The sequence below is a fragment of the Pelophylax lessonae genome, assembly GCF_965119305.1.
Source record: "Pelophylax lessonae genome assembly, chromosome: 6".
In the NCBI taxonomy this organism is placed as follows: Eukaryota; Metazoa; Chordata; class Amphibia; order Anura; family Ranidae; genus Pelophylax; species Pelophylax lessonae.
In genome coordinates, this window is record NC_138773.1 from 255917456 (window position 1) to 255931944 (window position 14489).

Consider the following 14489-nt stretch of genomic DNA (forward strand, 5'->3'; position numbering starts at 1 on the left):
TAGGTTGAACTGGATGGACTGATGTCTTTTTTCAAGCTCACAAACTATGTAACTATGTAACAAATAGAGAGGGGGAATCTCCCCAACGGGGGCACAGACAGCAATAAAAACCTGACAGGGGTTCTAATCCATCCCCACTCTGTCCAAAGAGAAGACAAAAAGTTTTGCCTTTAGTTATACTTTTAAAAAGCTGTTTCTAATGCCGCCCCCCCCCCCCCCCACTGAGCTGGTGCTGGAAAGTACAAAGAGTGGAAAAGCACAGGGAAGGGCAAAGACAATACCAGAACTGGTGTTCATGGAATCTGTGACAATGCACCGTGCAGCCGGAAGTACCACGTACCAGCTCAGTGGGGGTTATTTAGGTAAGAAAATCAGTTATGGATTAAATGAGTCACAGAAAATATTAAAAGGTTTTTAACCACTTCCGCCCTGCTCACATTGCTGCTACTGCGGCAATGTGGCACGATCCCGTCCAGCGACGTAGACCTACGTCGCTGGACTCCGCCCCTTGTGGGCGGCGCTCGCGCGCCGCCGGAGGCTCGCTCCCGCTGTGTTCAGTCACAGCGGGAGTCGGGCCAGGGGAGGAGCAGCGGCGATCGCCGCTGCTCTGCCCCGATCGTCAGGGAATCGAGTGAGGAGATCCGCCCGCCTGTGTAAACAGAGCGGGCGGATCTCCATAGTGACAGGGACTGACAGATCGGAGTGTTCAGCATAGCTGGACATCCGATCTGTCCTTCTGTCACTTAGTCACCTCCCCCCCCACACGTCAGTAAGCACCAGGCATACATTAACCCCTCCCTCTCCAATAAAATTAACCCCTTCCCTGCCAGTGTCATTTTTACAGTAACAGTGCATATATATAGCACTGATTACTGTAGTAATGTCGCTGGTACCCCCAAAAGTGTCAAAAATGTCAGTCAAGGGTCCGATCTGTCCGCCGCAATGTCGCAGTCCCGCAAAAAAAAAAATCGCAGATCGCCGCCATTACGCGTTAAAAAAAAAAACACCACCAAAAATGACAGAAATCTTTCCCTTAGTTAGTAAACGCAATAACTTTTGCGCAAACCAATCAAAATACGCTTATTGCGATTTCTTTTACCAAACATAGGTAGCAGAAAACAAATTGGCCAAAAATTTAAAAAAAATTAGATTTTTACATTTTTTTGGGGGGAATTTCATATAAAAAAATGTTAAAAATATTGTTATTTTTTCAAAATAAACGCTCTTTTTTTGTTTATAGCGCAAAAAGTAAAAATCGCACAGGTGATCAAATACCACCAAAAGAAAGCTCTGTTTGTGGGAAAAAAAGGACGTAAATTTCGTTTGGGTACGGCGTCGCACGACTGCGCAATTGTCAGTTAAATTCGCACAGCGCCGAATCGCAAAAAGTGGCCTGGACGGAAGACAGCAAAATCCTCCGGTGGTAAAGTGGTTAAATATTAACAAAAACACTATGGGGTTGATTTGCTGAAGGTAAATATACTGTGAACTGCAATTGCAGTTGTGCCAGGGCTTAGTAAATGGGGTAAATCTTCCCTTTGCAAAAAAATACCCAATCACATGCAAGGAAAAAAAAAAAAACAGCATTTTTTGCTTGCACATGATTGGATGATAGAAATCAGCAGAGCTTTCCCTCATTTACTAAGATCTAGAGCAAGTGCACTTGCAATGCACAGTGTATTTGCCTTCAATAAACCAATCCCTATGCCTGGAGTTGAGCTTTAATGATAAATGCTAGGATTGTATTAATTTATGTATTATGTATTAATTTAGGTTCGTGCGGGCCGCCATTGCACACTCTTCACTTGAGACCAAGGGATTTTTCAACCTCAATGCTCCTATACGATACCAATTTACATCCGTTGGGATTTCAATAGGGTGATACATATAATACAACGCCTCCTTCCTGAACTGATCTTTGGGATCCTTGTGGGAACATTTTGGCTGGGCGCAGCCATTCCTGCTGTGCAACTACATTACGCTGTTTTGCAGCCCTTTTTGATCTCTGTGTCTCTCTGCTTTTTCCTTATTGTGGAAAAGTTTTTTGCATATCCTCCACCGTGGCAAAGTGATAGGTGACCTTGTCAGGAGCACAGCATTCCTATTGGATGCAGGTTTAACCTGCTTGTTTTTAATAGTTGTGGCCTTATTCGTCTAGGACTATTCTATGTGTCTGAGATCCGTTCCTATCTGACCGTTGAAAAAGGCGATTGACCGAAACGAGTCTGGTCACCTTTGGAAGTCTCAGCCACCTCCAGTCCAATAGACGTAACACATGGCCGCTTGTTATTTTAAAGTGTTGTTTATAAATCGTTATTCTTTTGAACTGAACTTTTACAATTTTTCTGTATAATAATAAATTTATTGAAATATACTCACTACTCAAGGTCTGGTTATTGCCATTAAAGTCCCATACCTTAGGGGAATTTTTTATTTTGCTCTAATTTATGTACTACATCCTAGAGTGGACCAAAACAATAGTTATCAACAAAAAAAAAAAAAACCTACAAACTAATATTCAGATGAAAGTTTTCAATGAATAATTGTCTTGTGTACAAATCTTGATGCGCAAACAGAAAAAGCTGGCAAAGGGGTGATTTACTAAAATTTGATAGTACAAAATCTGGTGCAGCTCTGCATAGAAACCAATCAGCTTCCAGTTTGTTTTGTCAAACTTTAATTGAACAATTTGAAGTTAGAAGTGGATTGGCCACAATGCAGAGCTGCACCAGATTTTTCACTCTCCAGTTTTAGTAAATCAACCCCACAGTGTCTTTCAATGGTAACTTACCCCGGACTTTCCAATAGACTGCTGGATCTCCATGAGGAATTCCAACTGCTGATCAGCATCTTGCAGCTGTCCTTCAATTATTTGACACCGAATGATGCCTATTAGACATAAAAAAAAGATCTTATTTTCCATGTATGTGATTATTAAATATAGTAAGGGGGACAGATTTAACTGGTATTGGCAGCAGTAAACCATGCATAAGACAGAAGATAACCTGCTCTTTTATCCAGCAAGACAGTAAACAAACTGTTTTATTGCAGGAGGGATTTGTACAGCAAGTCCACAGCATAAAGCATACAAAACATGCTCGTCTTGTTGGGTTACTAACTAATCTCAGGTCAACGTCTGATGAACAGAATGCTTCATGATGGGTTTCCCCAAAACAAGCAGGCAACAAATGTACCTTTTTAGTGTTCTGTCTGCACTCAGACTTTTAACCACTTGCCGACCGCCGCAAGTACATATACTGCGGCGGTCAGCCCTTCACCGGCAAATTGACGTATGGGTACGTCGCTAGCCTGTGAGGCTCTGGGGAGCGGGCGTGCGCCGCCGGAGGCACACTCCCCTGCGCATGTGACCGGCGGACCCGATGTCCGCTTGTCACTCGCGATCGTCGGGTGGAGAGGGAGAAAGGCAGGCGGCTGATGTAAACAAGCCGCCTGTCATTCTCCCCTGTGTAGGAATAGTGATAATACGGTTCTACTATGTAGGACCGTTGATCACTGTTTCTACAGCTCAAGCCACAGCCAATCACAGTAAGAAACACGCCCCTAGGGACACACACCACCCCTCCCTCTCAAAAAAAGTTAACCCCTTCACTACCAGTGTCATTTTACAGTAACAGTGCATATGTATAGCACTGATTACTGTAGAAATGTCACTGGTAACCCCAAAAGTGTCAAAAATGTCAGTCAAGGGTCCGATCTGTCCCCCCGTAATGTCGCAGTCCCGCAAAAAAAAAAAAAAAAAAAAAAAAAATCGCAGATCGCCGCCATTACGCGTTAAAAAAAAAAAAACAACAAAAATGACAAAAATCTTTCCCTTTGTTAGTAAACGCGATAACTTTTGTGCAAACCAATCAAAATACGCTTTCTGCAATTTTTTTTACCAAACATATGTAGCATAAAACAAATTGGCCGAAAATGTTAAAAAATTTTGATTTTTACATTTTTTTGGGAATTTCATATAAAAAAATGTGAAAAATATTGTTATTTTTGCAAAATTGAAGCTCTGTTTTTGTTTATAGTGCATGATCAAAAAATCGCACAGGTGATCAAATACCACCAAAAGAAAGCTCTGTTTGTGGGGAAAAAAGGACGTCAAATTTGTTTAGGTACAGCGTCGCACGACCACGCAATTGTCCGTTAAAATCACGCAGTGCCGAATCGCAAAATACCCCCTGGTCGGGTCAGGAAGGGGGTAAAATCTTCCGGGGCTTAAGTGGTTAACCCAGCAGCAGGCTCCCACAGCAGAAAGAGTGAGAGATGCCGCTGAGCATCCATCGGCACCCATATATAAAGGTCTGTGCACAGTTGAGACTAATAATGAGGTCTGACTACCAGATAAGATGTGGAATGAGTAATGAAGGCTTTATCACACCCACAGCTCTACAAAGCCTCTGAGCTCCAGGACCCAGAACAGAATGTATCAAGATTCTGGGAAAACAAAAGGTTTGTTTTCCCCCATATCAGTCATAAACACTGAAATCCATCACCATGTGTAGGTGAGAAACTTTGGCCACACAATCCTGTCAGCTAGGTACTCACTTAATGCAAATGATCATATCAGTGGGTTGTTTGATTTTATTTACCATTATTTATCTATTCTGTTATCTTAAGTAGAACTATAGCAAAACTTTTTTTTTTTATTTTTTATATAGGAAGGGATTTTTTTTCTGCCATCTCTATCCTATTGTGGAGATTTTTCCCCACTTCCTGTTTCATAACCAAAACCGTAATGGAGAGGAAATCCCTACAAATTAAGGGAATCCCTTGGGCCCCCCCAGAACTAGTGTAACCATTGGAAAATTTTCCCTCTATTACATTTCTGGGGACAACCCAAAATATGGGATTTCTTTTACATTAACTTTCAATGATTATGGTAAACAGGACAAATACGAGCGAGTGAATCACCCTAAAGGGGGACACAGACAGCAATAACTGACAGGGGTTTTAATCCTTTCCCACTCAAAATGTTTTGCCTTTAGTTATATTTTAATGCAAGTCTGAAGCTGGCTATACATGGATCGAAATTTGATCAGTTCTGCAGGGACTGGCCGAATTTCGGTCCATGTATGGGCAGGCTGGTTGTACATAAGTCAGTCTATTAAGCGATTTGTGTGCAACCAGACTGTTGGGTTTTTCCTCAACGATAAGTGGTGCCAGCTAGAGCCAGCAACACTGATCACTGTATTCTGACAATACCACAGCGGGAAGGATTCCCCTATAGAATGTGTGGATGGGGGAATCTGATAATTTTTTTGTTCAGCACGCTGGTGGGCAGCTTAAGGCACGCTGGGGGGCAGCTTAAGGGTCAGCTTAGACCTCTAGCAATAAACTCAGTAGGTGGCATATCAGTTTATGATTATATTTCAGTGCCCCTTCAACAAAGATGCTGATTGGCACATTTTTTTAGATTTTATTACAGCCAGGACTGTAACTTTGGATCTCTGAAATCATGACAGGGTCACGATTTCAATTTGCTGTCCAGTCACAGGTTGAAGGAGGGATAAGATTAGTGTGTATTACTCAACCGCAGCTGAGAAAAATCAGATCCTTGGGCCTGCAGACTGTGCTGTGCGGTAGAGCTGTATAAATTGGATAACCCAAAGAACAAATCCTTTTGGCAGATAAAGCAGCTCCAATATATGTATTACATCTGTAAACTTTGTTTTTGCCTTGGGTTTAGCTCTAAGGTATATAATTTCTTTACAGCCTTCCTGCCATAAAAGCTCAGTCAGACGTCCAGTGGTTCCAATAGGCTGTAAAATACCTCCAGCACTGGTACAATGAAAGCAGTAATTAAAGTGTTAAAGTGGCTCTAAAGGCAGAAGGTTTTTTTTATCTAAAAAATCTTCTGTGAACATCAGCCCCTCTGAGTCTCCCTAATACTTACCTGACCCCCAATCTAGATCCAGCGATGAGAGCCTGTACTGTCCAGGGTTCCCCTCCTTATTGGCTGAAACAGTAGTGGTGCGCCATTGGCTCCCAATGCGGTTAATAAAAATGGCTCCCCATATTATCACTAACTGTGGAAAATTTTGCATTTCATTTGGAAAGCAAGATCCCAGAGTCTGGAGGAAGAGTGGAGAGAAACAGAATCCAAGTTGTATGAGGTCCAGTGTGAAGTTTCCACAGTCAGTGATGATTTGGGGAGCCATGTCATATGCTTGTGTTGGTCCACTGTGTTTTATCAAGTCCAAAGTCAGCGCAGCCCTCTACCAGGAAATTCTAGAGCACTTCATGCTTCCCTCTGCTGACCAGCTTTATGGAGATGCTGATTTAATTTTCCTGCAGGACTTGGCACCTGCCCACTCTGTCAAAAGTACCAATACCTGGTTTAATGATTATGGTATCATTGTGTTTGGCAAGCAAACTTGCCTGACCAAAACCCCATAAAGAATCTGTGGGGTATTGTCAAGAGGAAGACGAGAGACGCCAGACCCAACAATGCTGACGAGCTGAAAGCCACTATCAAACCTGGGCTTCCATAACACCTCAGCAGTGCCACAGGCTGATCGCCTCCATGCCACACCGCATTGATGCAGTAATTCATGCAAAAGAAGCCCCGAACAAGTATTGGCATGGTGCATAAACTGTACATAGACATACAATGCCTTGCCAAAGAATTTGGCCCCCTTGAATTTTGCAACCTTTTGCCACATTTCAGGCTTCAAACATAAAGATAAAAAAAAATATTTTTTTGTGAAGAATCAAAAACAAGTGGGACACAATCATGAAGTGGAACAAAATTTATTGGAAATTTCAAACTTTTTTAACAAATAAAAAAAACAGAAAAATTGGGCGAGCAAAATTATTCAGCTCCTTTACTTTCAGTGTAGCAAACTCTCTCCAGAAGTTCAGTGAGGATCTCTGAATGATCCAATGTTGACCTAAATGACTAATGATGATAAATAGAATCCACCTGTGTGTAATCAAGTCTCCGAGAGCATCATGAAGAACAAGGAACACACCAGGCAAGTCCGAGATACTGTTGTGGAGAAGTTTAAAGCCGGATTTGGATACAAAAAGATTTCCCAAGCTTTAAACATCCCAAGGAGCACTGTGCAAGGGATAATATTGAAATGGAAGGAGTATCAGACCACTGCAAATCTACGAAGACCTAGCCGTCCCTCTAAACTTTCAGCTCATACAAGGAGAAGACTGATCAGAGATGCAGCCAAGAGGCCCATGATCACTCTGGATGAACTGCAGAGATCTACAGCTGAGGTGGGAGACTCTGTCCATAGGACAACAATCAGTCGTATACTGCACAAATCTGGCCTTTATGGAAGAGTGGCAAGAAGAAAGCCATTTCTTAAAGATATCCTTAAAATGTGTCGTTTAAAGTTTGCCACAAGCCACCTGGGAGACACACCAAACATGTGGAAGAATTAGCTCTGGTCAGATGAAACCAAAATCACATTTTTTGGCAACAATGCAAAACGTTATGTTTGGCGTAAAAGCAACACAGCTCATCACCCTGAACACACCATCCCCACTGTCAAACATGGTGGTGGCAGCATCATGGTTTGGGCCTGCTTTTCTTCAGCAGGGAAAGGAAGATGGTTAAAATTGATGGGAAGGTGGATGAAGCCAAATACAGGACCATTCTGGAAGAAAACCTGATGGAGTCTGCAAAAGACCTGAGACTGGGACGGAGATTTGTCTTCCAACAAGACAATGATCCAAAACATAAAGCAAAATCTACAATGGAATGGTTCACAAATAAACATATCCAGGTGTTAGAATGGCCAAGTCAAAGTCCAGACCTGAAACCAATCGAGAATCTGTGGAAAGAATTGAAAACTGCTGTTCACAAATGCTCTCCATCCAACCTCACGGAGCTCGAGCTGTTTTGCAAGGAGGAATGGGCAAAAATGTCAGTCTCTCGATGTGCAGAACTGATAGAGACATACCCCAAGCGACTTACAGCTGTAATCGCAGCAAAAGGTGGCGCTACAAAGTATTAACTTAAGGGGGCGGAATAATTTTGCACGCCCAATTTTTCAGTTTTTTATTTGTTAAAAAAGTTTGAAATATCCAATAAATTTCGTTCCACTTCATGATTGTGTCCCACTTGTTGATTCTTCACAAAAAATTACAGTTTTATATCTTTATGTTTGAGGCCTGAAATGTGGCAAAAGGTTGCAAAGTTCAAGGGGGCCGAATACTTTCGCAAGGCACTGTACTTTTCAGTAAGCCAACACTTCTGTATTAAAATCCTATTTTTATTGGTCTTATGGAATATAAAAAAAAAAATTCTGAGATACTGAATTTTGGGTTTTTACCAGCTGTAAGCCATAATCATCAAAATTAAAAAAAAGAAATGCTTGAAATATTGTATGTCACTGTGTAACACATCTATAAAAAATATAGGAGTTTCACTTTTGAATTGAATAAGTGAAATAAATTAACTTTTTGATGATATTCTAATTTTTTGAGATGCACCTGTATTTGATAGACCAACACAAAGTGGCAGATAATTGTGAAGTGGAAACAAAATGATAAACGGTTTTAAATCTATTTTTACAAATAAATATGTTAAAAGTGTGGTGTGGATTTGTATTCAGCCCCCCTGAGTCAATGCTTTGTAGAAACCCCCTTTTCGCTGCAATTACAGCTGCAAGTCTTTTTGGGTATGTCTCTACCAGCTTTGCACATTTAGAGAGTGAATTTTTTGCCCATTCTTCTTTGCAAAAGAGCTCAAGCTCTGTAGACTGGATGGAGAGCAACTGTGAACAGAAATTTTTAAGTCTTGCCACAGATTCTCAATTGGATAGGTCTGGACTTTGATTGGGCCATTCCGAACCTCCACCGCAGTCTTAAGTCTTTTGCAGACTCTAACAGGTTTTCTTCTAAGATTGCCCTGTATTTGGCTCCATCCATCTTCCCATCAACTCTGACCAGCTTCCCTGTCCCTGCTGAAGAAAAACATCCCCACAACATAATGCTGCCACCACGTTTCATGATGGGGATGGTGTGTTCAGGGTGATGTGCAGTTTTAGTTTTCTGCCACACATAGAGTTTTGCTTTTAGGCTAAAATATTCAATTTTGGTTTCATCTGACCAGAGCAACCCTTCTCCCACATGTTTGCTGTGTCCCCCACATGGCATCTCGCAAACTGCAAATGGGACTTCTTATGGCTTTCTTTCAACAATGGCTTTCTTATTGCCACTCTTCCATAAAAGGCAGATTTGTGGAGTGCACGACTAACAGTTGTCCTGTGGACAGATTCTCCCACCTGAGCTGTGGATCTCTGCAGCTCCTCCAGAGTTACCAAGGGCCTCTTGGCTGCTTCTCTGAATAATGCTCTACTTGCCTGGCCTGTCAGTTCAGGTGGACGTCCATGTCTTGGTAGGTTTGCAGTTGTGCCATATTCTTTCTATTTTTGGATGATGGATTAAACAGTGCTCTATGACATGTTCAAAGCTTGGGATGTTTTTTTTATAACCTAACCCTGCTTTAGACTTCAACACAACTTTATCCCTGATCTGTCTGGTGTGTTTCTTGGCCTTCATGATGCTGTTTGTTCACCAGGGTTCTCTAACAAACCTCTGAGGGCTTTACAGAACAGCTGTATTTATACGGAGATTAAATTACACACAGGTGGACTCTATTTACCAATTAGGTGACTTCTGAAGGCAATTGGTTCCACTAGATTTTGGTTAGGGGTATCAGAGTAAGGGGTACTGAATACAAATGCATGCCACACTTTTCACATATTTATTTGTAAAAAAAAATGTGAAAACCATTTATCATTTTCTTTTTACTTCACAATTATGTGCCACTTTTTGTTGGTCAGCCACATAAAATCCCAATAAAATACATTTACGCTTTTGGCTGTAACATAAAATGTGGAAAATTTCAAGGGGTATGAATACTTTAAGGCACTGTACGTTACCAGAAGCCAGTATCAGGTGGAGCCTAATTACTGAGATCCACTGGTTTCTGGGAGACACCTGCTGGTGGCCATCGGAACTGCCCCCTTTGGCTCTGAGAGCAACAGTGCCACAAGCATGTGTTCCAAGTCCTGACATCAGACCTCACATCAGCCTCCATAATGGTGCCTTATACCCTGACACTGTGCTGACATATCTTCCATGACAACGAGAGAATACAGGTGAACAATAGTACATATACCTAACCCTGAATGGTCATGTTGGTAGCTAGCTTGTGTATTTGTGATTTGTATAGAAATAAATACAACCTTCTGGGACAGCGTAAGCAGGGGAATCTCCCGAATATTTTCAAAGGGAGGGTTCTGTAGGGCTGAAAGCACCAAATTGAGATCCCAAGGCGGCGCCAGCACTGAAGGGACCAAATGGACACCCTAAAGAAAGGTACGCACCAGGGAGTGTGTGGCCAAAGGTCATTGAAAGAAGACCGCCAAAGCCGACACCTGGCCTTTGATGGTACTCAAGGCTAACTTCTGTTCAACCCCCCCCCCTTAAGATCCAAGCCACCGAGAAGGAGCGAGGGTGAACCCCAAGCAACTCACACAACGCAATGTACGTCTTCCACGTACGATGGTAGATCTTCCTAGAAGTAGATTTCCTAGCTTTGGACAGTGTAGGACTCAGTGATTCAGATAAACCCCTATCCTTTAACATCTGGCATTCAACAGCCAAGTCGTCAAAGCCAGCGGCTGTAAAGCAGGATGGAAAATCAGTTCTTGGGAGGAAGCCAGCTGCATTAGATCGGCATACCAAGCCCGACTAGGCCAGTCCGGAGCCACTAAGATGATGGGAATCCCTTCTTCCTCGAGCCTGTGTAGAAGTCTAATGGGAAAATTGTTCAAATGGGAATTTTTCAAAAAGACTGTATACAAACTCACTGCAAAGTATATTCCCATGGGCAATAAGTTTAAAAGGCTAAAAATAAAACCCATGTGGCTCACAGCCAAAGTTAAAAAAAGCTATAAATAAGAAAAGAGCTTTTTAAAAATATAAAAATGAAGGAACACTATCATTGTTTAGATGTTAAAAAGAATATAACAGAATATGTAAAAAGGAAATCAAGGATGCAAAAATTCCAAATGAACGACAGATTGCAAAACATAGTAGGACAAACCCCCAAAAATTCTTCAAATATTTTAATAGTAAAAAGGTTAGGTCTGAGCATATATGCCCTTTACAAAATAATCAGGAGTGGGTGACTGGGGACAAAGAGAAGGCAAATGTATTAAATACTTTCTTCCGCTCTGTGTATACAAAGGAGCCTGGGGGAGCTTATGATCATACTGAGGATGGTATTGACACAGCCCCAAATGATCCACAATGGCTCAAAAGTGATATGGTCCAGAAACATTTAGACAGAATAAGGGTGGATAAAGCGCCTGGACCAGATGGCATCCACACATCCTAAATCAATTGAGCGCTGTAATTTCAAAGCCTTTGATTCTAATTTTTAGGGATTTGTTAAGGACTGGAATAGTACCACTGGATTGGAGTAGGGCCAATGTAGTGCCTATATTTAAAAAGGGATCAAAGTCTTTGCCAAGTAACTATAGACCCGTTAGTTTAATTTTTATAGTCAGGAAAATACTGGAGAGTTTAATAAAAGACCACATAGATGAGTTCTTGCTGGAAAAAAATATTTTAAGCAACAGACAGCATGGATTCATGAAAGACAGAAGTTGTCAAACAAACCTGATTTCTTTTTATGTGGTGGTAAGTAAAACCGTGGACAGAGGGGTGGCTATGGATGTAGTATACCTGGATTCTGCAAAAGCGTTTGACACAGTTCGCCACACACGGCTAATGTGTAAGGTAGAGTCTACAGGCTTGTTAAGATAAGTTTGCAAATGGATAGAAAATTGGCTAAAATATAGAATTCAGAGAGTAGTGGTTAATGATTCTTACTGTGAATGGTCTAAGGTTATCAGTGGTGAACCCCAAGGATCAGTGTTGGGACCCTTACTTTTTAATATCTTTATAAGTGATATAGGGTCTGGAATTAAAAGTACCTTTTCAGTCTTTGCAGATGACACCAAGCTTTGCAGTGGAATAACTTCCTTACAGGAGGTCTCCAATTTACAAGCTGACTTCAATGCACGGTTTCATTGGGCAACTATGTGGCAAATGAGGTTTATTGTTGATAAATGTAAAGTTATGCACATGGGGAGCTAAGAATTTGCATGCACCATACATACTAGGGGAGTAGAACTGGGGGAATCCATAGCAGAGAAGGATCTGGGTGTTCTGGTTGATCCTAAGCTTAATAATAGCATGCAATGCCAAGCTGCGTTTCCAAAGCAAGCAAAGTCCTTTCGTGTATTAACAGAGGCATGGACTCCAGAGAGAGATATATCATTTTGCCCCTGTACAAATCATTAGCAAGACCTCATCTGGAATATGCAGTTCAGTTTTGGGCACTAGTTCTTAAAAAGGATATCAGGGAACTGGAGAAAGTGCAGAAAAGGGCAACCAAACCGATAAGAGGCATGGAGGAGCTCAGCTATGAGAAAAAATTAGAGGAGCTGAATTTATTCTCTCTAGAGAAGAAGAGATTATGGTGGATATGATCAACATGTATAAATACATAAGGGGTCCATATAGTGAACTTGGTGTTGAGTTATTCACTTTAAAGTCAACACAGAGGACAAGGGGGCACTCTTTACGTCTAGAGGAAAACAGATTTAGTCTTCAAATACAGAAAGGTTTCTTCACCAAAGGAGCTGTGAAAATGTGGAAAAGGACTCCCTCCAGAGGTGGTTCTGGCTAGCTCACTAGATTGCTTTAAAAAAGGCCTGGATTCTTTCCTGGGTGTTACATAATGTAACTGGGTACAAACTAACTTTCGGTTGAGCCAAGATGCCAACAGATCCACCTCGGGGTGCCCCACAGGAGACACAGCTGATGAAACACCTCCGGATAAAGGGACTACTCCCTTTGGTCCAATGCCTGCCGACTGAGGTAGTCCGCCTGCCTTTTCCACCCCAGGAATGTGTACGGCGGAGAGGGCTGGAACGAACTGTTCTGCCCACCTTAGAATGCTGGCTACCTCCAGAGCTGCCAGGACACTTCTTGTGCCCCCTTGGTGATTGACATAAGCCACGGCCATGGCATTGTCTGATTGAATGTGCACTGGACAACCCTGAAGACAATTCCTGCAATGATCCAGACACAGTCTGATCGCTCAGAGTTCCCAGGACATTGATCTGTAGTCTCTTCCAGTGTCCAGATCCCCTGAGCAGAATGCTTGCTGAGGTTGCTTCCCCAGCCGGACAGGCTGACATCCGTGGTGACCACTGTCCAATACAAGGGGAGGAAGGATTTTCTAAGCCAAAGTGCAGAGAACAAAGCCACAATATCAGGGACTCCCTCGTTCCCAGACTCAGCCGGATCGGATTGCCCAGAGACTGCAGAGTCTTGTCCTGTTGGTCAGAATCTCCCTTTGCAGGGCCTCGTATGGAACTGTGCAAACTGAACTGCCTCGAAGGTAGACACCATCAGGCCAAGCACCCGCATGCAAGAGTCCAGTGTCAGGCCCAAATAGTCCAGCTTTGTGGACAGAGCCACAGCAGACTTCAGAAAATTCAGAATCCAGCCAAACTCCCGCAGAGTTCGTATTGTGATCTCTAGGTTTTCCACCAGAGCAGAGGGAGACTCCGCTCATGGAAGGAGATCGTCCAGGTAGCCCAGTACCGCAATCTCCAATTGGCATGGCAAAGCTAGCCCCGGGGCTAACACTTTTGTGAAGACCTGAGGAGCAGAGGCGGGGCCAAAGGGTAACACATCAGACTAAAAATGCTCCTCTCCCACAGCAAAGCGGAGAAAACGCTGGTGACTGGCACATATTGGAATGTGAAGGTAGGCATCTGTAACAGACCCCTAATACTTGGACCAAGTATTTCTGTCTTCGGTCCCTCAATTCCCCCCAAACATCAGCCTAAGCTTGATGAAGGGTAAAACAAAAGACACGTTATTCAACAACTCACTTCCAATATATACAGTCTCATGTGTTTGATTTCATTATCATATGCAAATGCAATTGTATACAGAACATAGTTAACATACCTTGGCCATCTGGAAAGAGACAATAGGTGAATGAGGAGACATCATAATTAACAATAGGAGACATTATCATAATTAACTCAACAAACACCAAGCCCCAAAAACACATCCCCACAGTAGATAATAGCTGAGTTTGACGTCGTTAGCATCTCTTTAGTCTCTCATTGTGTGGAGAAGTCCTCTGTTGTAACAGGCAGCTTTAGGCCTGTAACATGGATCTTAGTCTCAGAGTCTGTATCTTGGGGTGACATGGATTTGAGTCCAAAGTAACACTACTCCCATGGTCCTCCAGCATATACCCACACTAAGAGGTGCACTCCCCTACAAGCCAGGGCCCATAGTCCGTGGGCAGGAGTCTGGCCTCCACACACCTCCAGTAGCCCGTGGCGAACGTCCCAGTTCGTCACAGCACCCTTGATATCAATAGAGGCGAGGAAATCTCCCTGACACAGGGATGCCAC

General features: G+C 42.5%; 1 protein-coding gene across 1 annotated transcript in view; it reads right to left on the reverse strand.

Annotated features, from left to right (window-relative positions):
- The window catches only part of TTC21B (tetratricopeptide repeat domain 21B), a 146495-nt gene that overhangs the window by 81438 nt on the left and 50568 nt on the right, over positions 1 to 14489 (reverse strand). The window contains exon 10 of the mRNA XM_082260063.1: positions 2792 to 2889. Within this exon, the coding sequence (XP_082116189.1) occupies positions 2792 to 2889 (98 nt within the window). The remainder of the gene's footprint in view (positions 1 to 2791; positions 2890 to 14489) is intronic.